The 26,645-nt window shown below is 45.0% G+C and overlaps 1 protein-coding gene across 2 annotated transcripts in view; it reads right to left on the bottom strand.

Annotated features, from left to right (window-relative positions):
• Nucleotides 1-380: 380 nt before the first annotated feature.
• RNF24 (ring finger protein 24) overlaps nucleotides 381-26,645 on the bottom strand; it is a 64,805-nt gene continuing 38,540 nt past the window's right edge. For both annotated transcript variants that reach the window (XM_083367212.1, XM_083367211.1), the window contains exons 2-6: nucleotides 20,652-20,801; nucleotides 11,063-11,105; nucleotides 8,408-8,449; nucleotides 4,655-4,734; nucleotides 381-2,918 (exon numbers count right to left, since the gene is read on the bottom strand). In XM_083367212.1, coding sequence (XP_083223338.1) covers nucleotides 2,777-2,918; nucleotides 4,655-4,734; nucleotides 8,408-8,449; nucleotides 11,063-11,105; nucleotides 20,652-20,794 — 450 coding nt within the window. In that variant the 5' untranslated portion in view covers nucleotides 20,795-20,801 and the 3' untranslated portion in view covers nucleotides 381-2,776. The remainder of the gene's footprint in view (nucleotides 2,919-4,654; nucleotides 4,735-8,407; nucleotides 8,450-11,062; nucleotides 11,106-20,651; nucleotides 20,802-26,645) is intronic.

Below are 26,645 nucleotides of genomic sequence, written 5' to 3'. Positions count from 1 at the left end.
GCGAACGCCCGCCCCGCCCTGCTTTTTTTTTTAAGAAGAGTTGTGATTAGCAAAAAAGAGGCATTAGAATTTTAAAATAGCAATTAAATATACAAAAATAGAGCTTATAAAATAAAACCCCAGCAACTGTTTTCTTTGTCCTTTTCCTTTAAAAAAAAATTCTGCAGAATTTAGGGGTGTGTGTGTGTGTATACATACACACACACAGACATAAAAGGTAAAGTTTCCCCCACACGTGCGTGCTAGTCGTTTCCGACTCTAGGAGCTGGTGCTCATCTCCGTTTCAAAGCCGAAGAGCCAGCGCTTGTCCAAGGACGTCTCCGTGGTCATGTGGCCGGCATGACTAGACGTCAAAGGTGCACGGAACGCTGTTACCTTCCCACCGTAGTGGTCCCTATTTTTCTACTTGCATTTTGACGTGCTTTCGAACTGCTAGGTTGGCGGAAGCTGGGACGAGTAACAGGCGCTCACTCTGTTACGCGGCACTCGGGATTCGACCCGCCAAACTGCCGACCTTCTGATCGACAAGCTCAGCGTCCTAACCCACTGAGCCACCGCATCCCTTATATATATATATAATTTTAGTGTACAAATGCGTCTGTGAATCCAGGTCGGATCCCTAAGGTTCATAAACTCTCAAGTCACACAATTTACAAAATGATGGGGGGAGAAAAAACATAAGGGTCACAACTGGACCTGGATCTTCTAAGGAAATCTGTACACCTCCACCGTTATCGCCACCTCCACAAAATTTGTGCCAGAAATCAGGAAGTTATCTTACTATATGTGGGCTTGAAGGAACTGTCTTATGTCAGGGTGTCCAAACATGGCAACAGTAAGACTTGTGGACTTCAACTCCCAGAATTCCCCAGTCGCCATGGCTGGCTGGGGAATTCAGGGAATTGAAGTCCACAGGTCTTAAAAGTTGCCAAGGTTGGACGCCGATGGTCTATATGCCAATATTAGAAAAATCACATTGATCGTTGTAATACTGGATAAGGAGCCCCTCCTTGCATCCTCCGAACAATTTGAGACAATTGACAAATAACACCTCCTCACAAAAAAGGGGGGACCAAACCTCGGTTGTTATGAAATGCACCCGACGGACCAGCATCCACATTTTCACAGGGACAATGAGGTCTAGAAACGTGCTCATTCTAACACATGCAGGTATTTTCAAGAAGTCCAGTTCACTAAGGTCAACTCCCCCATCAGTCTTGTCTCGACTGACCTCCTTCTTAACGAAAGAACAACAAAGTGCGTAAGTCGGATGGAAGTCCAGATTTTTGTGAGCGAAAATAAAATTTGGAAAAGGAAGCATTTGTGTTTCGGTGGCTTGTGGCTCTAAGCTGCCCTCCAGATGTTTGGGGGCCACTGTTCCCAGAATTCTCACGTTTTAGAAGGGCCAGGCTTTTGGGAGCTGTAGTCCCATGCCGGGCGGTCCCCAGGTTGGGGGATATAAGTGCGACGGGAAGAAGCCATCCCAGCTTCTTGCCCACCAACTCAAACCAAATGTTTTGCTAAAATCTGACAAGTTCTGGCTGATTTTTGCCCAAGAGGAGAGCACGATTTTTAACAATATCGTGGGATTTCAGGCACGATGAGGGCGTGTTCACAATTCCACCGGCTTTCACACCTTTTATTTATTTTCCATCCTGGCTGACCAGCGTGTGCAATCTTAAGGCAGGGCTGGAAAGACTTTTTTTTTTATGACCGTCGCTCTAGACTTCTTGGAAGCTTCCCACCCAAATCTGCCTGTTATGACTCTTTTTTTTTGCAAAACCCGTTAAACACGCCATCCGGGGCCCAAAACAGATCTCGCGTTACATTGGAGGGGAAAAAAGAAAAAATCAAATCCACACTAATCCGGAGGACGCCGTTCTGTGCTGGCACACCGTTCGAGAAGGATTCACATTCGGGGAACGAGACGGGTCGCAGCCTGTCGCATCGTCCCTGCAAAGTCCAAAGAATGTACTTTGGCTAAAGGGGATCTCATCAGTTCCTCAGAGTTTCCTGGAGTAGCCGACGTTGGCGAGAACCTCTTCCTTCCCTTTTCCACCAGGCGTTCCCGAGGCTCGGATGGATCGGCAAGGCCTCCCCCACCTAACCCTCCACAATTCAGGGCAGACCACCCTCCCCATTCTCGTCTTTTAACCAAACCCTGTTCCTCTGAAGGTATTCCGTTAACTGATCCAGAGGCGGCAGGAATTACGACGAACTGCACAAAATTGTTTCCTATTCCTGTCTCCTCTTCCGACGAGGATTCTCTTGCTGCATTTCGGCTCCGGGACTCACGAAGCAATTTGCTTTAAAAAATAATAATCATCCCAACGGCTGGAATCCAAATCCACAATTTCCCCACGTGGATGGCCTCTCTTTCTCTCTCTCTCTGTGTGGAGATGGATGCTTGCTCTCCAGGTCAGTCTCCTAATCTTTGGAGTCTTTTTCTCTCTTTTTCTTGCTGGCCGCCTGATTTGAATCCAAGCCCGGCAGCTGACCTTGATAAAGTGCATGTATTTAAAAAAAAAAAAGGAAAAAAAATTAAGGAGACAAAACGGGAGACTCGCCGGCGTTCCTGCGTCCTTGCAAGCTCCGTCTTGTTGGTATTTCCCTCGTTGGAGCATCTGTTCCCCTTCGATGCATCCCGGGTGTGTTTCATGAGATAAAGGGGGTCCGGGAAAACGCTCCGAAACCGTGAGTAGCGGGGACAGAGAGTGGCGAGTCTCTGTGGGAATTGGAGTCCATTAGGGAAGACAAAGGGGGAGCCGGGGGGAAGCTATACGAGGTTGGCCGTCCCAGGCAGAGGTTCCTGGGGGGGTCCAGGGTGATCCGGCTTGTTGTGGAGCTGGGCCAGTTGCAGGACGGCCATGTTGCAGAGGGGGCAAACTTTCCGGACCTCCAACCATTTAATGAGACATCTGTCAGAAAAGAGAGAGAGAAAAAAAAGCTTTATGGATACTCCTCGCCTTACAACCACAACAGAGCCCAAACTTTCTGCATCCGTCCAGTCAACTCGGCCCCATTTTTTACCACCTTCCTTGCCAGACCCGTTAAGTAAATCCCCGCGGTTGTTGAGTCAGCAACCCGGTCCTAAAGGGACTTCGCTTGTCAGAAGGTCACAAAAGGAGGACCCGGCACATTGCAAACCGTCGTCGTAAATATGAGCCAGTGGGTCAGTTTTGATCCTGTGTACCCTGTGGATGTTACAGCGGTCGCTGAGTCTGAAAAATGGCCCCGAGTCGCTTTTGGCCAGGGCCGTGGCAACTTTTGAGCGGTCACTAAATGAATTGTCGCAAGTCGAGGACTACCTGCCATTTGGAATCTGGATGGGGAACAATCACAAGCAAAGCGATTCGGTGGTAGATTAGAGAGAGGTTTTTATCCTGAACGTGCCACTTTAGGAAAGCGATGAATAAGACAAAAACGTGGCTGGAAAAAGTGGCGTTATCTGAACAGGGTGGGTTGCGGAAGGCATGTTGGATATTTTGTTTACCTATCATTAAATTTATTGGCCTCCAATCTTACCACAGGATAATTTTGGGTGGCTTAATGTGGGAATGTGTTCGCCACCTTGTGAGTTAGTTGTAAAAATAATAAAGGTGGAATACAGATAAGTCCTTGGCTTAGGATGAAAATTGAGCCCCAAATTTTCACTGTTAGGCAAAAGAGGTTGTTAAGTGACTTTCGCCCCATTTTACGACCCTCTGGCCACAGTTAAGTGAATCACTGCAGTCATTAAATGAATCAAAAGTTGTTAAGCGAATCCAGTGTCCCGTCCCCGCCCCACTGACGCTGCTTGCCAGAAATCACCCAACTGTTCTGTCCCAGCCTACGTTGAGTCCTTGTTAGGCTCACAAGGGGAAACCCCTTTTCCAACAAGCAGGCAGGAACCTCAAGCAAAACCAACCCATTTTATTCTCACAGACCTGAGTCAATGTCCAAGGCAAACAAACCCAGTCCGCACAAACTCGATCCTCAACACGAATAGTTGCCTTCGTCAACCAGCACCTCCCACACCTCCCCTTTTATAATTCAGCCCAGGCGTGGCTCCCTAACGCCTTCTCCTTTGCCTTTGGAGCCGCCCCATTGCCTTCCTCTGTCCTACTCGCTTCTCTTGCCGGCGCTTTCGTGCTTCCTGGATTTGTCCCAGCTGTTCCTCATCACCGTCCAACTCAGGCTCCCAGCAGAGCTGTGTCTCAGCCTGAGCGCGAGTAGAGGGGCCGGGCTCCTCGTCCAACTATAAGTCTTGGAGCAACTCAGAGCCTTAATGTCTGACTCTTAATGTCACTCCAGGCTCCTCCTCCTCTGAGTCCTCAGACTCAGCTGTCGGATCCACAGGCTGGCGAGGAATCCCAACACCAGGAAGGTTGCAAATAGTGATCACACAACCACGGGACACTGCAACTGTCATAAATGCAGGTCAGTTACCAAGTGCCCAAATTTTGAACGTCCCCGTGCTCACATGTTGGCTGGGGAATTCTGGGAGTTGAGTTGGAGTCCACAAGTCTCAAAGTTGCCAAATTTGGAGAGCCTCTGCCAAAAAAGGATTGACAGTCTGAGCACGGCTGGCTGGGAAATGCTGGGAGTTGGAAGTCCACAAATCTTAAAAAGTGGCCAAATTTGGAAATCCGTATCCTAGCCGATCTGAACTTACTTTCTATGGAACGCATGTTTGCACGGACAGATTCCCAGTTCATCCTTGGGTCTGAATTCTTCTAAACAAACCGCACAGATCTGGGGAGAAAAAGGAAGAAAAAGAAACGTTTTTCAAAAGCCGTCGTACATACAGGATATCCTGCCTTTGCGGAGATATGTGGGAACATCTGAGGGGACAAGGCAAGATGGCCGACACGGCAACCATAAAGGCCTGCCTGGCTGTGTCTGAGGTTGGAAGCTAAGCAGGGTCAGCTGTGGTTCCCAACGGGATGAGAAATTTCAGGATTACAGGCCAGGTCATGAAATATCCGAAGATACAGGTAGTCCTCCACTTACAACGGTTTTGTTTAGTGACCGAAATGAAAACGGCGGCACTGAAACGACTCACACTTTAGGACCGAGGCAGCAGCATCCACACAGTCAGGGGATCAAAATCCGGATGCTTGGCCACTGATTCCTATTTGTGACGGTCGCAGTGCCCCCATGACCGTCCTGTGACGAACCTTTGCGACCTTGGCAAAAAGCCAAGTCAATGGGAAAGCCGGACTTACTGAACGACGGTGCCACTAAACAACAGCAGTGGTTCGCTTAACTATTGTGGCAAGAAAGGTCGTAAAATGGGCCAAGGCTCACTTAACAACTGTCTCGCTTAGCAACAGAAATTTTGGGCTCGATTGTGTTTGTAAGGAGGACTAACTGTAATAAGAGACAGTTTTTGTAGATCCTTCCTTCCTTCAACCTTTTCTTCTTTCTTTTCTTTCTCTTTTTCCTTCCTTCCTTCCTGACCTTCCTGTTTTCTTTCCTTCTTTCCTTCCTTCCTTCCTTCCTTCCCTCCCTCCCTCCGTTTGCTTTTTAAAATCAGTCTTGTCTTATGATTTCACAGAGAACCAGAGTTTGCAAGGGAATGTCAAAAAGCACAGAAATGGGACAAGAAGGGATGGGGGATGTTAACAAAACAGCCAAAAGGAATTTTCTGGGAAATGAATAAATAATTCCATTAAAGTTGTCTTTGAGGGAAATTCTCCCTGCATCTATAAAAAGATAACTCTTTTAGGAAACTTGCTTTCTTTTTTGCACACAATGAAAACACCTACCGGGCATAATATGACTCATCGAAAAGCTTGGGAAAACTCATGAAAATTACATTTCCGGTACTAGGGTGAAATGCAATAGGGTTTTCCCCCAGCTTCAGAGGAAAAATGATTCATTGTTATTTTTATTATTATTATTATTATTATTATTATTATTATTATTATTATTATTATTATTATTATTATTAATTATTATTATTATTATTATTATTATTATTATTTTATTTTTAAACTTGCTGGGAATTTTCTCAAATTTGTAATCCTACTTTTAAAAGTGTTTCTGGGCACTGCGACGGATTTGGAGTAAAACGGAAAACCAACCTGGAGTTGAACTCAACAACATAAACACCCGTGGAGGTTGTTTTGGCCAGGAGTATCGTCCAGAAGTCTCTAGAGTCATCGGACAATGTTTTTTTCCCCCCCAACTTCGCAATCTTATTTCCAACTCTGGATTTTACTAATGGGTTTCCTGTCTGAGTACGCCCCAGATCAATGCCTCCTTTTTCAAAATGAGTCAAGGTCAGCTGGGTGACGACATCGCCCCGTAAGCTAAGATTAAAGCCTCCTTTGATGGAGACCTTATCCCACTGGCTGTGCGGCAGGAATTCTCCATGGTTTTGCTATGGGGAATAAGACGGTGGGTTTCTACATTTGACAGTCAGGTAGACAAGACGGACGTGATAGAGAAAGAGAGAGATGATAGAGATGGATGATAAGAGATTAGATAGAGACAGATGGATAGATGATAGAGATGGATGATAGATATAGAGATGGATGGATAGATAGATATATAGAGATGGATGGATAGATGTAGAGATGTATAAATGATAGAGAAATAGATTAGATGATAGACACATATATATATATATAAACATGGGACAAATCTTATTTCCTGTTTCAGCCTAACCCAAGGACATCCACAGGCAGTAGTCACAGCAGTGGCAGCTCATATTTGTGTAAATTTGTTTTTGGGTTAGGCTGAAACAGGAAATAAGATTTGTCCCATGTTTGGGGCCTAGCAAGGTAATCTAAATACTATACCGCCCTATTCCCGGAGGACTCAGGGCAGTGTACAGGGAAGATTAAAACAAACATACAAAAATTAAAATCAGATTAAAACAATTAATTAAATAAAGTCCCCGAAATGTAAAACTAAAGCCTAATAAAAATTAAAACCCCTCAGCCTGGGCCAGACAGCTCAAAGAGCCAAGTTTTCAGGTCCCTGCGGAATGAGCAAAGGTCGGGGGCAGTCCTGAGTTCCATGGGGAGCTGGTTCCATAGGGCCGGCGCGCCCACAGAGAACGCTCTTCCCCTGGGAATAACCCGCCGGCATTCCCTAACCGGCGGTATCCTGAGAAGGCCCTCCCTGTAGGAGCGCACAGGACGATGGGAGTTGATGCCGGCAGCAGGTGTTCCCTCAGATAACCCGGACCCAAGCCATTTAGGGCTTTATAGGTCATCACCAGCATATATATGTATGTATGTATGCATTGTATGTGAGCTTAGATGGACTCCAGAAGATGGTAGAGGACAGGAAGGCCTGGAGGAACATTGTCCATAGGGTCGCGATGGGTCGGACACGACTTCGCAACTAACAACAACAACAAATGTATGTATGTATGTATGTGTATGTATGTAGAGAGAGAGAGAAAGATGGAAAGATGATAGGTATTGATTACATATAGATGAATGGATGATAGAGATAGATTAGATAGACTAGATAGATAGATAGATAGATAGATAGATAGATAGATAGATAGATAGATAGATGATAAGAGATAAATTACACGACAGACAAGACACCAAATGCAGGCTAAATTACAATGAAGATTTGGACGTGACAATGGAGGTGGAGCTTGACTTATAACAAAACAGAACACAGAACATAGAATAATAGGCTTGGAAGGGACTTTGGAGGTCTTCACGTCCACCCCCATACCATTCCAAACAAACGGTTGCTTCTTAAAAGCCTCCAGTGATGGAGCACCCACACGTTCTGGTGGCAAGCCGTTCCTCTGATTAGCTGTTCTCACAGTCAGGAAATTTCTCCTTAATTCCCGGTTCCTTCTCTCCTTGATTAGTTTCCATCCATTGCTTCTTGCCCTGCCTTCAAGTGCTTTGGAGAAGAGGCTGGCCCCCTTCTCTTCTTTGTGGCATCCCTTCAAAATATTGGAAGACTGCTATCATGTCACCCCCTTGGCCTTCTTGTTAGACTAGGCCAGGGGTAGGCAACCTTGGCTCTTTTAGGACTGGTGGACTTCAACTCCCAGAAATCCTGAGTCAGCATGGCTCAGCATGGAAACCTCTCCCTTTCCCCTCAGCATGGCTGGCTCAGGAATTCTGGGAGTTGAAGTCCACAAGTCATAAAGTGGCCTAGGCCTAGGCCAGGAGTAGGCAACCTTGGCTCTTTTGTGACTGGTGGACTTCAACTCCCAGAATTCCTAAGCCAGCCACGCTGAGGGAAAAGGGAGAAGTTTCCAAGCTGAGCCATGCTGGCTCAGGAATTCTGGGAGTTGGAAGTCCATGAGTCATAAAAGAGCCAAGGTTGCCTACCCCTGGACTAGAAATATCTATTTCCCTCAATCATTCACCGTACGGTTTAGCCTGCGAGGCTGAGATCTTAATCAATGGTAGTTTAAGCAACCAAAAGACCAGCTTACCTCGTGCAAATTGAGTTCTTTGACTTTTTCCTTTAGGATAACCTGAAAATAAAAGAATAGGTTTATTTATTTGTTTGTTTGTTTGTTTGATTGATTTATATACCGCCCTTCTCCTGAAGGACTCAGGGCGGTGTACAGGGAAATAAAATAAGAATACATTAGTTAAATAATTTTAAAACCCAAATCCATCAGGCCAGGCCGGCTTGTTCGAATAGGTAAGTTTTTAGATCACGCCGGAAGGAGCGGAGGTCGGGGGCCATCCGGAGTTCAGCTGGTAAGCGGTTCCAAAGGATTGGTGCACCCACCGAGAATGCTCTCCCCCTGGGGGTCACCAGCCGACATTCTCTGACCGGTGGTACCCTGAGGAGGCCCTCTCTGTGGGAACGTACCGGACGGAGGGACGATGACGCCGGCAGTAGGTGCTCCCGTAGGTAATCCAGACCCATGCCATGTAGGGCTTTGTATGTCATCACCATCACCTTGAATTTCACTCGGAAGGTAACTGGAAGCCAGTGCAGCTCACGGAGCAGAGGTGTAATATGGGAGTATCGGGAGACCCCCAAAAGAACTCGTGCAGCTGCACTCTGTACCAGCTGAAGCTTCCGAGTGGTTCTCAAGGGCAGCCCCATGTAAAGAGCATTGCAGTAGTCTAGGTTGGTGGAGGAATGCTAGCATTGCAAAACAAAACAAAACAAGCCCAGAATACAAGCCCAGAATTTTCCAAGTCTTTAAAAAAACTTTCCCTAAGCAGAAAGTCTACCTCCAGACATATGGACCAACTCCCAGAATTCTCAGCAACAGTGATGTTAGACTGAGGAATTCTGGGAGTTGAAATCCAGGGTTGACTAAATGAAGGATGTTTTAAAGTTTAGGATCTGGTGGCAGATGGATGTGGCTCCCTCACTGAGGCCTTCTTGCTTATTCTGTTTATAAGAGAAATGCAGAGTCACCCAGTGGTTCTGTCCTTGCTGGAGAGAGATGAATAATAGAATCCAAGGGCTGGGAAGGACCTTAGAGGTCTTCTAGTCCAACCCCTTGCCCAAGGAAGGTATTTTTACACCATTCCAGACAAATGATTGTTCAATCTTTTCTTGAAAACCTCCAGCGATAACAGTACCAGCACTACTCTGCTAGGATAGGATAGGATAGGATAGGATAGGATAGGATAGGATAGGATAGGATAGGATAGGATAGGATAGGATAGGATAGAAATAAGAATGGAATAAAATAGAATAGAATAATTATAGGACTGGAATAATGAATGGAATGGAATGGAATGGAATAGAATAGAATAGAATAGAATAGAATAGAATAGAATAGAATAGAATAGAATAGAATAGAATAGAATAGAATAGAATAGAATAGAATAGAATAGAATAGAATAGAATAGAATAGAATAGAATAGAAAATATGGAATGGAATAGAAAATATGGAATGGAATAGAATAGAATAGAATATATGGAATGGAATATAAAATATGGAACGGAATAGAATGGAATAGAATGGAATGGAATGGAATGGAATAGAATAGAATAGAATAGAATAGAATAGAATAGAATAGAATAGAATAGAATAGAATAGAATAGAATAGAATAGAATAGAATAGAATAGAATAGAATAGAATAGAATAGAATAGAATAGAAAATATGGAATGGAATAGAAAATATGGAATGGAATAGAATAGAATAGAATATATGGAATGGAATATAAAATATGGAACGGAATAGAATGGAATAGAATAGAATAGAATATATGGAGTGGAGTGGAGTGGAGTGGAGTGGAATAGAATAGAATAGAATAGAATAGAATAATAATTAGAATAGAATAGAATAGAATAGAATAGAATAGAATAGAATAGAATAGAATAGAATAGAATAGAATAGAATAGAATAACAGAGCTGGAATGGGCCTTGGAGGCCTTCTGGCAGGAAATCCTATACAATTTCAGACAAATGGTTGTCCAATCTTTTCTTATTTTTATACCATCCCAGACAAATGATTGTTCAATCTTTTCTTGAAAACCTCCAGTGATCTCCTTGGATAGGATAGGATAGGAATAGGATAGGATAGGAGAGTTGGAAGCGACTTTGGAGGTCTTCTAGACCAACCCCCTGCTCAGGCAGGAAACCCTATATGATTTCAGACAAATGGTTGTCCTATCTTTTCTTAAAAACTTCCAGTGTTGGAGCATTCACAACTTCTGGAGGCAAAGAGTTCCACTGATTAATTGTCCTCACTGTCAGGAAATTCCTCCTTAGTTCTAGGTTGCTTCTCTCCTTGATTAGTTTCCATCCGTTGCTTCTTGTCCTGCCTTCGGGTGCTTTGGAGAAGAGCTTGACTCCCTCTTCTTTGGGGCAGCCCCTGAGATATTGGAAGACTGCCATCCTGTCCCCCCTCGTCCTTCTCGTCATTAAACTGGACATACCCAATTCCAGCAACCGTTCTTTGTATGTTTTAGCCTCCAGTCCCCTGATCATCTTTGTTGTTCTTCTCTGCACTCTATCTAGAGTCTCAACGCCTTTTTTACATCGTGGTGACCAAAACTGGATGCAATATTCCAAGTGCGATCTTACCAAGCCAATAGAACATAACTGCCCCAAATAATGAGAAATTACTGTAAATTACTTGGATAAGGGAAGGGGAGACCGGCCTTACCTGTTTGTAGGCGTAAAGCTCTTTATGGGCTTGATGTCTTAATCTGGAAAGCAAAAACAAATATAAACATACATATATATATATGCAAAAGGACACACACACACACACACACACACACACACACAAACAGCACATTGGAAACAAGGAGAAAAACGTTAACAGTTCATCTCGGTCTCGTCCCTCTGAGCATAATTTCCAAAAAAATCAGTGATGTGGCTTTGTGGTTGCAACCACAGGAAGAACTCAATCTTCCAAATGTGTCATCAGAGAAACTAGCCATCATTATTAGCCATGGTTTGTTGCTGTAGGCAGCAAGATGTGGACAGGCAAGAAAAAGAACGGGGGTGGGAGTCTTAAAATTTCTCCTCTTGGCTGAAGAAGAGATGGATTCACCCATGTTCATTCAAAGCAACTCTTGGTTTAGCGTAACTTGCTCATGGCTTGCCCTGGGAGTAGTCTTGGGGGGGGGGGGGGCGTTCCTTCAACTGGGAAACCGAGCATCCTACATGAAGCCAAGTCCCCAAAACAACGGAGAATTCCTGGAAGTTTGGCATTCAGACAAATCGGTCATCAACAAGCACATAGAGATAAACCGCAGCTACCTGCCATTCAAAAGAGACAATCAAAAAGGTAAAAATACCTCCCGGCCAGCTATCGACACCCAGCTAAGCGGAGATTAACACCGAGATGAATACTAAACAAATAATCAAAACTGTATAAACAACAGTCTAATCAAGGGGCCACCAGGAAAACTCCCATTAATACCGACACGGCAAGCCATTTGTACGAACTCCATTCCCTTCCAGCACTGACGATGTTACCTAGTTGGGTCATGAAACACCTGCTAGAAAACAACCCAGCTCGGAGAGCACCAAGGGCCCCACAGTCCTTGTTCTTGTCCTCCTTCTCTGCAAAACCCAATCCCCTTCTAGGGCTGATGGTGTGATCTAGTTGGGTCATGAAACGTCTGCAAGACCACTCAGAGAGTACCAAGGACCCCATAGTCCTCCTCCTCCTCTTCCCTGCAAATCCCCTCCCTTCTAGCACTGATGATGTTACCTAGTTGGGTCATGAAATGTCTGCAAGAAAACCACCCAGCTCAGAGAGCACCAAGGACCCCACAATCCTCCTCTTCCTCCTCCTCCTCCTCTTCCTCCTCTACCTTCTAGCACTGATGATGTTACCTAGTTGGGTCATGAAACGTCTGCAAGAAAACCACCCAGCTCAGAGAGCACCAAGGACCCCACAATCCTCCTCTTCCTCCTCCTCTTCCTCCTCTACCTTCTAGCACTGATGATGTTACCTAGTTGGGTCATGAAACGTCTGCAAGAAAACCACCCAGCTCAGAGAGCACCAAGGACCCCACAATCCTCCTCTTTCTCCTCCTCCTCCTCTACCTTCTAGCACTGATGATGTTACCTAGTTGGGTCATGAAACATCTGCAAGAAAACCACCCAGCTCAGAGAGCACCGAGGACCCCACAGTCCTCCTCCTCCTCTCTGCAAACCCCACTCCCTTCTAGCACTGATGATGTAACCTAGTTGGATCATGAAATGTCTGCAACAAAACGATCAAGCTCAGAGAGCACCAAGGGCCCCACGGTCCTTGTTCTTGTCCTCCTCCTCTGCAAAAGCCCTTCTAGGGCTGATGGTGTGGTCTATTTGGGTCATGAAACATCTGCAGGACTACTCAGAGAGTACCAAGGACTCCATAGTCCTCCTCCTCCTTCCTGCAAATCCCCTCCCGTCTAGCACTGATGATATTCCCTAATTGGTTGATGAAACATCTGCAAGAAAACCACCCAGCTCAGAGAGCAGCAAGGACCTCACAATTCTCCTCTTCCTCCTCCCCCTTCAACCTACAATCCCCACTCTCTTCTAGCACTGATGATGTTACCTAGTTTGGTAATGAAACATCCGCAAGAAAATTGCCAAGCTCAGAGAGCACCAATGATCATCCTCCTCTTCCTCCTCCTCCTCTCCACAATCCCCACTCCCTTCTAGCGTTGATGACGTTACCTAGTTGGGTCATGAAACGTCTGCCAGAAAACCACCCAGCTCAGAGAGCACCAAGGACCTCCTAACTTTCTTATCTCAGGTTACAGGGGACCCAGTGAGATAGCAAAAGTTTCTGGCACCCAAAATGTACAAGTTCTTCCTGAGAGAAGAAATATAAGCGCGGCTGAGGAGCTGGTGGGGAGGCAGAAGACTGTCCTCAAAAGAATAAGGGACCGCTTTTTGGCACTGTCCGATCCGTATAAACTCCGTGTTAAGCGTAAATGGAATTCGCGGCTCCGGTTTTCCCCTTGCAGGCATAAAAATGCACCCGCACCCTGCCAAAAACTTGTGACTCTTCAGGACAAAGGGAGCACCAAACGTTTTCCCGCACCTGTGCAACGTAGATGTTACTTTGGAGAACAGTAAAGAAAGATCCCAGTAAGTAATTGTGTGAGTCACTCGGCTTTGAAAGAAAGGAAAAGCACACAGAAGACAGCGTCAGTCTGACTGCAAGATGCAAAAAGTGAATAATCAGTATAATGGGCTTTGGAGTCCCACAAAGTACAAAGAGGCTACGAAGGTTGAGATAATAGGTAAAGAGTTTTTTGTTACAAAAAAAATCTTTAAATTAAAAAAAAAATTAAAAGCCTCCCGAGTCGGTGACTTTTGTGCTTGTCTTCTTCCATACCCTAACACGGAATTATGTTTTTTTTTAAAAAAAAAACAACAAACCAGAACATGCTCCTTTGGGCAGAGACCTCGTGATGAAATACCACAGGAGCCGACTCTTATAAATAGCTGAAGAGGCTTCAGACTCATTAAAAGAGAGACCGGTGGCAGTTATAGGTGTGCAAGGCCATTTGCAACAGAACGGACCAAATTTGAGCGTCTCGGTTGGATCTGGATTTGCTTTTGAAAGATTTCCTCTGACCTAGAACTTGCAAGCAGCGGGACTTCCGGTGGCTCCGCGGCGACGGAGGGAGCCTTCCCGGGCTGCCCGCGGCTCAGCTGGTGTTTTTTCGCCCGAAACAGCGCCGATCAGCTGTTCGGGCGAATCTGAAGCCCCCTCCTCGGGAGAAGAGGAGGGGGTGAGCCCCCAGGTGGGGGTTGAGTTCGCCGGGGCCGCCTGAGCTTGGAGCTTGGGCGGCCGAAGGATTGAACTCCCCCGTAGCCTGGGCTGCTCCCAGCTGACCAGCGTCTCTGCTCCGGACTTTATGGAGCAGAGCCAGGCGTCTGCGACCATCCCTGCTTGAAGGAGAGACTATGAAAGGGAAAGAGCAGGCAGAGCAGTACAAGAGGGAAAGATGAAGAGATGATGAAGATTTTATTTTACTCTCAAGCTTGATGGACTTTGCTTAAAACTTAAAGTGAAAGTGCGTCACAATTGTAAGTAAAAGATGGCGGCGAAACCTCCCCCTAGAACTTTTCGGAGTGCTGGAAATTCTCCGGTGCAACAACAATCATTGCTGCAGGCGTTGCATTCTCCTGATGTATTGACATCGAAGGATCTTGAAAAACATACCCAGTTAATTTTGGAGTCAATGGGTGTTAAATTTCTACAGATGGAGGAGAAATTGGAGAAATTGGAGCAGAGAATGGAAGAAAGGATGGAACAGAAACTTAGAGAAATGAAGGTAGACATTTTGTCCTCAGTGCAAAAAGTTGCTAAATGTGTGGAGGTGCTGGATGATCAAGTGCAAGACTTGATTCAAAAGAATGCTTTATTAGAAGCAAAAGTATTGGAAATTGAAGATTTAAAAGACAAAATTGACAGTGAACAGAGCTTGGCCCAATTTTACCAGATGCAGTTTGCTGTGAGAATTAGAGGCCTAAAAGAGAATATTAAGGAAGATTTAAAGCAGCTGGTTTCTGAGGCTTTTGAGGGAGTATTGAACCATCCAGCATCTGAATTAAAACAAGGTATGGACAAAGTGTTCCGTGTGAATTCGTGGATTGCTAAACAGAGAAAGTTGCCTAGAGATGTGGTGGTTTATTTTGTAAAAAGGGAAATTAGAGATGAAGTTATACAAGCTGCCTACGATACCAAAGTTGTGATTGCTGGTCAACAAGTTTTGGTTTTAAAAGAAATTCCTCCAAAGATTTTAAAGAGAAGGAAGGATTTTATATTTCTTGTGCAAGAGCTCAAGCAAAGAGATATAAGGTTCAGATGGGAGATCCCAGCTGGGTTGAGCTTCATGTATGATGGCAAAAGATACTGTTTGAGTAATGTGAAGCAAGCGCATGATTTTTATAATAATGTCTTGGAAGTAACCCCATCAACACTTCTGGAAGCTGCAGAGGGATCTGGAGAAGGAGAACATCAAGAGGATGAAGATGCACAGATAGACGAGAAGGGTACAGGAGGAGTTCAAGCTGCAACTCTTTTGGATGATCTTAGAGAACAGAGGGTGACGCGTGCTGCCTTAAAACGCTCAAAAAAGAAAAAAAAATAAGACCAGTAGAAATCTATGGAACTTCCACAAAATATTTATAGTTAAGTGGTAGTTGTGTTTTTTTAAAAAAAAAAAAAGTTTTGGGATGCTATGTATGGTAATAGATTTTTTTTTTTTAATTTGGAATTAATGGACAACTTACTACAGAGGAAGAGGAAGAAAGTTCTGTGGGTTAATGTGGGTTAATTTGTGTAAGAACTATTTATTAATGTGCAAATGAGAATATGTTAAGGTAATAGTGAATTGTGGAAGAACATAGATGGGAATGATGCTAGTTTTTTTTATTTTAGTTTTTTATATATATTTAGTATTATTAAGGATTGGTTTACTATATACAAGCTAGAGAGTGATGGATTTTAGAGTTTATAATTGTTAGTATATGATTGTTTATGATTGCCTTTTAGATATATACCTTGTATTTTGCTCTGGGAAGTCGGGGGGGGAGGGGGGAGGAGGGGAAGTGGAGGGGGGGAGGTAGGGGAGGGAGGAGGGGGAGGGGGAGGGGGGGAGATAGGGGGGAGGTAGGGAGGGGAGGAGGGAGGGGGAAGGGTTTTTTTTTTTAAAGGAAAATTGTATTTTATAAAACTTTTCAATAAAAAAAAAAAAAAAAAAGAACTTGCAAGCAGCAACAAGTGTGGGTTGAAGCTGAAGCTTTGGGATTGGGCCCTTCCAAATTCTAGATACGAACCCCATGAGCAAAACCAGCTGTCTTCCCTTCTCTTTCTTCATCTCCTTCTCCTCATCCTCCATCAGCTTCTCCTTCGTCTCTATCTCCTTCTCCATCTCCTTATCCTCCATCACCTTCTCCTTCATCTCCTTCTCCCTCTCCTTCATTTCTTTCTCCTCATCCTCCATCTCATCTCCATCACCTCCATCTCTATCTCCTTCATCTCCTTCTCCTTCCTCTCCTTCTCCATCTCCTCATCCTCCATCTCATTTCCATGACTTTCTCCTTCATCTCTATCTCCTTGCCCATCTCCTTCTTCTCCCTCCTTCTCCATCTCCTTCTCCTCATCCTCCATCACCTTCTCCTTCATCTCTATCTCCTTCTCCCTCTCCTTCATTTCTTTCTCCTCATCCTCCATCTCATCTCCATCACCTTCATCTCTATCTCCTTCATCTCCTTCTCCTTCCTCTCCTTCTCCATCTCATCATCATCCATCTCATTTCCATCACTTTCTCCTTCATCTCTATCTCCTTGCCCATCTCCTTCTCTTCATCCTCCGTCACTTCCCCTTCTCACCTCCATCTCCTTCCCCTTATCCTCCATCTCATCTTCCATCAGCTTCTCCTTCATCTCTATCTCCTCCCTCTCCTCCTTCATCTCCCTCTCCTCCTTCATTTCTTTCTCCTCATCCTCCATCTCATCTCCATCACCGTCATCTCTATCTCCTTCCTCTCCTTCTCCATCTCCTCATCCTCCATCTCATTTCCATCACCTTCTCCTTCATCTCTATCTCCTTGCCCATCTCCTTCTCCTCCCTCCTCATCCTCCATCACTTCCCCTTCTCACCTCCATCACCTTCTCCTTCATCCTCTCCTCCGCCCTCTCATCTCCGTCTCCTTCTCCATCTCATCTCCATCATCTTCTCGTCTTCTGCCCACTTCTGCTTCAATGCTCCTCCCATCAACTCCAAGAAGCTTCTAAGTCTTAGTCTTCCAGGAAGACTAAAAAGCCCAACCTCCCAAGATCAACAACCATCATCTCACTAACACATCCTACAACCTTCCAGGAGAACACTTGACGCTTTACTTCTTCCTAACAAGCTGGCTTTTGCGGCTTTCCAACGTTCTAATGGAGAAAGCCCATCCTTATCTCCAAACTGGCTTTGAAGAGAGTGGTCATCTCCAAAAAGGCTCATTCCCTGGAGCTGGCATCCATTGGGGGGAAGGACTCAAAATCTCTCTCTTGGGTTTTCCAAAACAGGCCAGATCTACAATGTCAGTTATCCAAGTCCCAAGACCTTAGGAACCTGAAGCTCATCTGGATTAGAATGCAATGAAACGTGCATTTTTCCCCCTGTTGTACCTGCTAAATATAAAGGCTTTCTTTTATACTTCCTCACCTGTTCCACGATGGGGTGCAGCTTGCTTTGCTTTATCTTGGTCCTCCGTTGTGCAGTCGCACACTGAGCAAGCACAACTTACCAAACTGCCTCTGAAGCAAGAAGCAAGCCAACTGACGAGAGTGCCTATGCTACCAATGCTTGCTTAATCCCCTCTTCTTCGAAACGCCAAATGCGGGACTTTGCGAACCAGAGGCAAAAGTATAAGTGACCCAATCATTCCCCAAACAACTTCAGCGGGACCCCTGCTACAATCCTGCCCCTCCCCCCCAATCACCCATCTGCACTTCCTCTTAAGACAAAGTTTGGATTAACCCAAAATTGACTTGGCCATTTTTCGCAAAACAATGATCCAATTGCCCTGCGCAGGTGGGATTGGATTTGGGTTAGATCCTAAAACTAATTTGCAATTTTGCAATTAGACCCAAGACTAACTTTGCAATTAGACCCAGGTTTTGGATCAGACCCAAGACTAACTTTGAAATTTTGCAATTAGACCCAAGGCTAACATTGCCATTAGACCTACTTATGGGATTAGAGCAAAGAATAACATGGCAATTTTGCAATTAGACCCAAGATTAACTTTACAATTTTGCAATTAGATCTAAAACTCGCCTTGCGATTAGACCCAGATCTTGGATTAGACCCAAGACTAACTTTGGAATTTTGCAATTAGACCCAAGACTAACTTTGCCATTAGACCTAAAACTAGCCTTGCAATTAGACCCAGGTTTTGGATCAGACCCAAGACTAACTGAAATTTTGCAATTAGACCCAAGACTAACTTGTCGTTAGACCTAGTTCTAGGATTAGAGCAAAGAATAACTTGGCAATTTTGCAGTTAGACCCAAGATTAACTTTACAATTTTGCAATTAGACCTAAAACTAGCCTTGCAATTAGACCCAGGTCTTGCATCCGATCCAAGACTAAGTTTGCAATTTTGCAATTAGACTCAAGACTAACTTTGCCATTAGACCTAGTTCTAGGATTAAACCAAGGAATAACTTGGCAATTTTGCAATTAGACCCAAGATTAACTTTACAATTTTGCAATTAGACCTAAAACTAGCCTTGCAATTAGACCCAGGTCTTGGATCAGATCCAAGACTAACTTTGCAATTTTGCAATTAGACCCAAGACTAACTTTGCCATTAGACCTAGTTCTAGGATTAAACCAAGGAATAACTTGGCAATTTTGCAATTAGACCGAAGATTAACTTTACAATTTTGCAATTAGATCTAAAACTAGCCTTGCAATTAGACCCAGGTCTTGGATTAGACCCAAGACTAACTTTGCAATTTTGCAATCAGACCCAAGACTAACTTCGCAATCACATCTAGGGTTTCGAAGATTAACTGCCATTTTTCTCAAAGCAATCAATTGCCCTGAGTAGGTTGAAGACAAACAATGAGAACTTCCCAACTCAAGAATTTGAACAAGTGTTCACTCATCCCCAAGAATGTGAAGGAGGAAGACAAATAACCTGAGCCAAACATTCAAACCTCTCCAAATTCCTGAACTCTCAAGTACCGTATTTCCCTGAAAATAAAACCAGGTCTTATATTATTATTTTTGCTCCAAAAGGCGCATTAGAGCTTATTTTCAGGTGATGCCTTATTTTTTTTCCATGTACAACAATTTACATTTATTCAAATAAATGTCAATAATATCACTTATTTATATTTAGCGATATATTATTATAATTTAATATGTCCATCATTGGTTGCAATGGACGTACTAAATGTGTCTGTCTTAACAGGTTTATTTTTGGGGTGGGGCTTATCAGCGTCCCAAAAAAAATCACGCTAGGGCTTATTTTCCAATTAGGGCTTATATTCAGGGGAATACGGTACCAAATGTGTCCTCTGCCTGGCAATCTTAACTGGGGATTATTAGGGCTTATACTCGGGGAAATATGGTAGTAAATGCGTCCATCTGGCTGACAATCTTAACCGGGGCTTATTTTGGGGGTGGGGCTTATATTACCAGCATCCTGAAAAAAATCACTCTAGGGCTTATTTTCCGGTTGGGTCTTATATTCGGGGAAATATGGTAAGGCTCCTTAATGACTTGCTTAAACATTTGCAGAGGCTGTAAATCCTTAGTTGTATTTTATGACTTAGCCGTAAATCCGGAATTGTATTTTGAAACGGAAAGTAACTATAAGTAGCCCTTGACTTACAACACTTCATTTAGTGACCGTTCCAAGTTACAACGGGATTGAAAAAAGTGACTTACGACTGTTTTTCACAAGTATAACTGTCGCAGCGTCTTCCATGCTCAGAATTTGGACACCTGGCAACTGTCTCGTATTTACGACGGTCGCAGCGTTTCCCCTCCCCGGGGTCACTTGATCCCCTTTTGCAAGCTTCTGACGAGCCAGGTTCACTTAACAACTGGGCTACTCACTTAACAACCGTAGCGGTCCATTGAACAACCGTAGCCAGAGAGGCCGCAAAACGAGGCAAGACCGACTTAGCAAATGTCTCGGTTAGCAACCAAAATTTTGGGGTTCCACTGTGGTCGTATGTCAAGGATTACTTGCAGAAAGGTTGGCGAAAAATTGCAGTGGATTTTGATTGGGCCCAGATAATCTGAGCACGTTTTAGCTCAGACGGGTGTGTTTGTTAAGATACAAAAGGCCAAAATGCTTTAAAATAAAATAAAATAAAATAAGGACAATAAGTAAATAACTAACTAAATCCAAAAAAACAACATCAAAAAGTGTCTTAAAAAAGAAAAAAAGAGAGAAGATTAACGTACAACCTTCTCGCCAACCGAGTGCTGATCAGTATAATCCAGCAATGTCAAGTTTCCCACGCCTTGCGAAAGAGGGGAAAAGAACTTAAGATTTAAGCGGTTGAACTCCTAAATCTACTTACAGCCTTAAAATCTTGATACTGCGCTTAACTTTCTTTGAGTAAACTCAAAAAAAGAATATATATATATATATATATATATATATATATATATATATATATATATATATATATATATATATATATGTGTGTGTGTGTGTGTGTGTGTGTGTGTGTGTGTGTGTGTGTGTGTGTGTGTTTGTTTGTTTCTTACCTGATCAAATAGCAGCAGAAAAGTAAGCTGAGGATAAAGACAAAGATTGCTGTGCCGAAGACCACGATGTATATGTTGAGAGGCAGATTCTGGAATCCAATGTTTGGCATCCTGAAACTGTAATGCTGGAAATCTGAGCTCATGGATGGTCTGTGGAGAAAAGAGGGGGGGGAAAAGAAGACCACACGGTGAGAATCCACGACTCCCTTCTCTGTTGGGAGTTTAACACCCCACCGTTCGATGCAGCTCAATCGTTCTTAAGAGAAAAACAAAACAATAATAACAATTTTTAAAAAAGGATATGGGTAGTCCTCGACTTACAACTAAAATAATAATAATAATAAATAATAATAATAATAATAATAATAATAATAATAATAATAAGAAGAAGAAGAAGAAGAAGTAGTAGTAGTAGTAGTTGGAAGGGACCTTGGAGGTCATCTAGTCCAACCCCCTGCTCAGGCAGGAAACCCTATCCCATTTCAGACAAATGGTTGTCCGATCTCTTCTTCTAAAACTTCCAGTGTTGAATCCAGGGATTCAAAGATCGTTTTTCCCCGCTTACGACCGTTGCGGCATGCCCGCGGTCACATGATCAAAATTCAGACACTCGGCAACTGACTTCATAGTTACGACGGTCGCAGTGCCAGGGATTTGGGACCGGTTTTTTTCCCCACACACAGGACTATTCGAAGTTACAAGGGCGCACTGGAAAAAGTGACCTAGGACCAGACCGTCGTTAAGCGCGAAAACGCGCTCAAAATTCAGACGTTCGGCAACTGGCGTGTACTTCTGACGGTTGCAATGTCCGCAGGTCATGTGATCACCTTTTGCGACTTTCGGACGGTCAACAAGAAAGAGGGATTTCATTTCACAATTGTGTCACTAACTTAACAAACTGCAGGGATTCACTAAACACCCGCGACAACTGTGTCGCTTAGCAAGGGAAATTTTGAGCTCAATTTGGTTGTTAAGTCGAGGAAACCCCCCCGCCCCCCCCCCCTACAAGGCTGAAAATGAAAGCCGACACAGAAGAGCATGTGCATCACAACAGAAAGAGGTACACACAACTATACCAAGGCCACAACGAAAGACTAGGACAGGGGTAGGCAACCTCGGCTCTTTTATGACTCATGGACTTCAACTCCCAGAATTCCTGAGCCAGCATGGCTCAGCTTGGAAACCTCTCCCTTTTCCCTCAGCGTGGCTGGCTCAGGAATTCTGGGAGTTGAAGTCCATGAGTCATAAAAGAGCCGAGGTTGCCTACTCCTGGACTAGGAGAAAGGGTTGATTCTGTTTCCGAAAAACCGAACACCGTTTTTAAGAGAGGACAGGCACAGCAAGATATGGAATGGAGATAGAAATTGTGTTGGATTGTGACAGGCGAAAAAGAGATACGCACTTGTTAGGGGAAGTATAGCACCAGGTGCGTGGGAGAAAGGGATTGTTCAAGCCTCACTCTTTTTTTAAAAAAAGATATTTTTTTTAAAATTAGAATTTATGGCAACATAAAATACCAAGAGAGACAACGATCAGAAGGGGAAGGGAGAAAAAAAAAAAGGAATTCAGGGTAAAAAAGAAAAAGAGAAGAATGACTTCCATTTTTTTTTTCCTTTTTTGGTGAGGTAAAGTACAAAAATTACAAGTTGCAGCCTCAGCGTTTTACATTTTTAATAGAGAAAAGCTATTTCTGTAACAGGGGTTACTATTTTGGTTTTATTAAGAGTTTGTAATAGCATATTCCAGGGAAGGGAAGGGAAGGAAAAGGGAAGGGACAAGAGGGAAGGAAAGGGAAGTGGAAAGGAATCGAATCCAGGACAGGACTCCAGAACCCACACACAGCATACCAAACATGTCCCAGACTCATGGGCTTCCCCATAGCTTCCCCAGGCCTCCTCTCCCTTCACCCCTCCACCCCCCATAAGTACCCCAAAGTAGAGCAAGGTTGGGCAATTATAAGCCCTTGACCACCTGCGGACTTCAACTCCCAGAATTCCTGAGCCTGCATAGAATTCTGGGACTTGAAGTCCCCAGGCTGTCAAACTACCCCGGTTGCCCATCCCTCTAGGTAGGGAATGCCAAAAGGGGAAAGCCAATCTCTTTGACCTCACTTTGAAGGCGGCGGCAGCAGCCCAAAGGTGGGCATCGGGAGGCAGCTGGCATCCCTCGAACCCAGCACAGCCCAACCCCGAGTGGCAGCATTGGGCCACCTGTCACGTCCTGCCAGCACCCCTCCGGTGGAAGCGACACCACCACCTTGCTGGCAGGTTGCCGGCAGGCTTCGAAACCCAGTTAAGACACTCACATGTTGTGCGGCATGGTGCCCGAGACCCACCCAGGCAATTTTTCGCCAAGACCAGAAACAGTGCCAAAGTGGCTTTTCCTGCAAAGCTCCAGCGAAAAGGGCTTTTTCCGGCCAAGCTCCAGGGAAAGTGGCTTTTCCAGCAAAAAAGCAGCAGCAGGAGCAGCAGCGGCACGACACGGTTCTTCTCAGCGTGGCAAGGAGCAGCTTTGCATCTGGTCGAAACGCCACCCTCCCCGCGTGGGCTTTCGGCTGTTTTAATTTGGGGCTGGCTGTCCCGCAACTGACCGTCATCCTCTTCTGAATTCGATCCCTAACTTGGCTGAGTTTCCCACAGAGAAGCTGCGAGCATTCCTGTTTGGGCTAGGCGTGGTCTGCCCGTTCGTGGCCCTGGCTATGTGCCGTTTTCAGCAGGAGGGGGGGGGAGGAGGAGGAAGAGGAGGAGGAGAAGGAAGAAAGGAAGGAGGAGAGGAGATTTCCACTGGACACGTGAAGTGGCCAGAGGAAATTTCAAAACCACCATAAAAATAAGACTTTTTTTCCGCCCTGCAGGGCACCTGCCTTTCCAACGCAGTTGCTCAGCAGGTTTGAGATTGGATTCCTTACTCAGCCTCCCACACAGGATTTGTGTGTGGTGGTGGGGGTGTCGGTGAAGAATGCTCCCCTTGGAGCGGTCTCCACCTTCACCACCCCAATATCCTGGCTTCTTTGAGGGAAGCTGAACGTGTGGACTAGTAAGACTCGGGAAGTATGATACGGTTCGGAGGCCCAGAACGGCTTCGTGGATGCCGACGGCTGGGAACACACAACGCACACCGCTGCAAAGTGGACTAGTAAGATTCGGGAAGTATGATACGGTTCGGAGGCCCAGAACGGCTTCGTGGATGCCGACGGCTGGGAACACACAACGCACACCGCTGCAAAGTGGACTAGTAAGACTCAGGAAGTATGATACGGCTCGGAGGCCCAGAACGGCTTCGTGGATGCCGACGGCTGGGAACACACAACGCACACCGCTGCAAAGTGGACTAGTAAGACTCGGGAAGTATGATACGGTTCGGAGGCCCAGAACGGCTTCGTGGATGCCGACGGCTGGGAACACACAACGCACACCGCTGCAAAGTGGACTAGTAAGACTCGGGAAGTATGATACGGTTCGGAGGCCCAGAACGGCTTCATGGATGCCGATGGCTGGGAACACACAACGCACACCGCTGCAAAGTGGACTAGTAAGACTTGGGAAGTATGATACGGTTCGGAGGCCCAGAACGGCTTCGTGGATGCCGACGGCTGGGAACACACAACGCACACCGCTGCAAAGTGGACTAGTAAGACTTGGGAAGTATGATACGGTTCGGAGGCCCAGAACGGCTTCGTGGATGCCGACGGCTGGGAACACACAACGCACACCGCTGCAAAGTGGACTAGTAAGACTCGGGAAGTATGATACGGTTTGGAGGCCCAGAACGGCTTCGTGGATGCCGACGGCTGGGAACACACAACGCACACCGCTGCAAAGTCATTTCTGAATGAGCAACCAGGGGGATGCCAATCGCACAGGTTTTTCTACCCTATTGATATTTAGCCTCTTAAGAGACGGGGGGGTGGGTCTCCAACCTTAGAAACTTTAAGATGGGTGGGCTCCGGGCTCTGTGGGCGCTCTGGAGCTGTGGAATCAGTTACCGGTAGAGCTCCGGATGGCGCCCGATCTTCGCTCCTTTCGTCGTGATCTCAAGACGTTTTTGTTTGTACAAGCCGGCCTAGCCTGATGGGGATTGGTGGGGTTTTTTATTTTTTGTATTCTTAATTTTATCTTTGGGGTTTTATAATTGTATATCAATTGTTTTAAACTTGGGCAATCATTTAATTTCTTTTTAATATTTGTATTTTGTATTCTACTTTTGCCCTGTGAACCGCCCTGAGTCCTCAGGGAGAAGGGCAGTATAGAAATATTATTAAATTAAATTAAATTCAAACTCCCAGAATCCCCCCAGCCAGGCATGGAGACCTGATTTTATGGTGTAGAGAGGGAGACAGACAGAGCAAGTCAGTTTGGGAGAAACAACAACCATCATAATCAACAACAACAATACTAAGAGTTGGAAGGGACTTTGGAGGTCATCTAGTCCAACCCTCTGCTCAGGCAGGAAGCCCTACTATACCATTTCAGACAAATGGCTGTCCAGTCTCTTCTTAAAAGCTTCCAGTGTTGGAGCAGTCACAACTTCTGGAGGCAGGTTGTTCCCCTGGTTAATTGTTCTAATTGTCAGGAAATTTCTCCTTAGTTCTAGTTTGCTTCTCACCAGCTTCTGCTCAGCCTCTCCTCGTTTCCCATCGCTCTTAAGAGCAGATCTGCGGACTTTTCCACCCGGGTCAAAGAGAAAACGACGTGGCGAAAAATTCCTTCCGCCCGAAGAAAAGTAAAATTAGGATACCAGAAGGAACGAAAGAGGCGACATCGTCCCGAGGCGTCGCTTTTGCAAGACCAAGGAACTCACCCACGGCGTTAAAAAAAATAAATTAAAAATTAAAAATAAATGCGGCTCACCTCATAGGAGAGGAAGGATTTTTTTTCCCTTTCTTTTTTTTTTTTGTCCTTATACAAAACGTGAACGGAACAGAATTAACCAGTGTTGGAAGGGACCTTGGAGGTCATCTAGTCCAACCCCCTGCTCAAGCAGGAGAGACCCTATACCAGGGGTAGGCAACCTCGGCTCTTTTATGACTCATGGACTTCAACTCCCAGAATTCCTGAGTCAGCATAGCTGACTCAGGAATTCTGGGAGTTGAAGTCCATGAGTCATAAAAGAGCCGAGGTTGCCTACCCCTGCCCTATACCGTTTCTGGAAAAAAAAAATTCTGTCCAGTCTCTTCTTGAAAAGCTCCAGGGATGGAGCACCCACAACTTCAAGCTATTCCACTGTTGAATTGTCCTCACTGTCAGGAATTTTCTCCTTAGCTCCAGGTTGCTCCTTCTCCTTGATTCGTTTCCATCCGTTGCTTCTTCTTGTCCTGCCTTCGGGCGCTCTGGAGAGTAGCTTGACTCCCTCTTCTTTGGGGCTGCCCCTCAAATATTGAAAGACTGCTATCGTGTCACACACACACACACACACACACACACACACACACACCAGTCCTTCTTTTCACTGGACTTGACATACCTCATTCCTGCAGCCGTCCTTCATAGTTTTTTTTTGTCTCCAGGCCTTTAATCGTTTTAGCTGCTCTTCTCTGCACTTTTTCCCAAAGCCACAACCTCTTTGTAAGTCTGTGGTGACCAAAACTGGATGCCGTTATTCCAAGGGTGGCCTTACTAAGCCTTTTTATAAAGCGGTACTTAATACCTCAGGTGATCTCGATTCTACCCCTCTGTCAATGCAATCTAGGATTGCACCTTTGTGTGTGTGTGTGTGTGTGTGTGTGTGTGTGTGTGTAAGGGGGGGGGAAGGTGACAACAGTCACCCTGAAGCAATGTGGTCACCTTTCCTTACTCAACACGTATTTTTATTTTTTTTATTTTTTGCGCAAGCTGAGGAGAAAAAAACGGAAGAGGCTGCGGGAAAGCAAGGGAGCAAAAGGCTGACGGCCTGGCCTAGTGGCAAATTCCAGGAAATGTGGAAGTTAACACACTCACACGCCCACACCCACAACCACACCACCCTTAGTGTTTACACAGACTTCCTGTCTAGAAA

This window comes from Vipera ursinii (assembly GCF_947247035.1).
Source record: "Vipera ursinii genome assembly, chromosome: 7".
In the NCBI taxonomy this organism is placed as follows: Eukaryota; Metazoa; Chordata; class Lepidosauria; order Squamata; family Viperidae; genus Vipera; species Vipera ursinii.
This window is presented reverse-complemented; position numbering and strand designations above follow the sequence as displayed.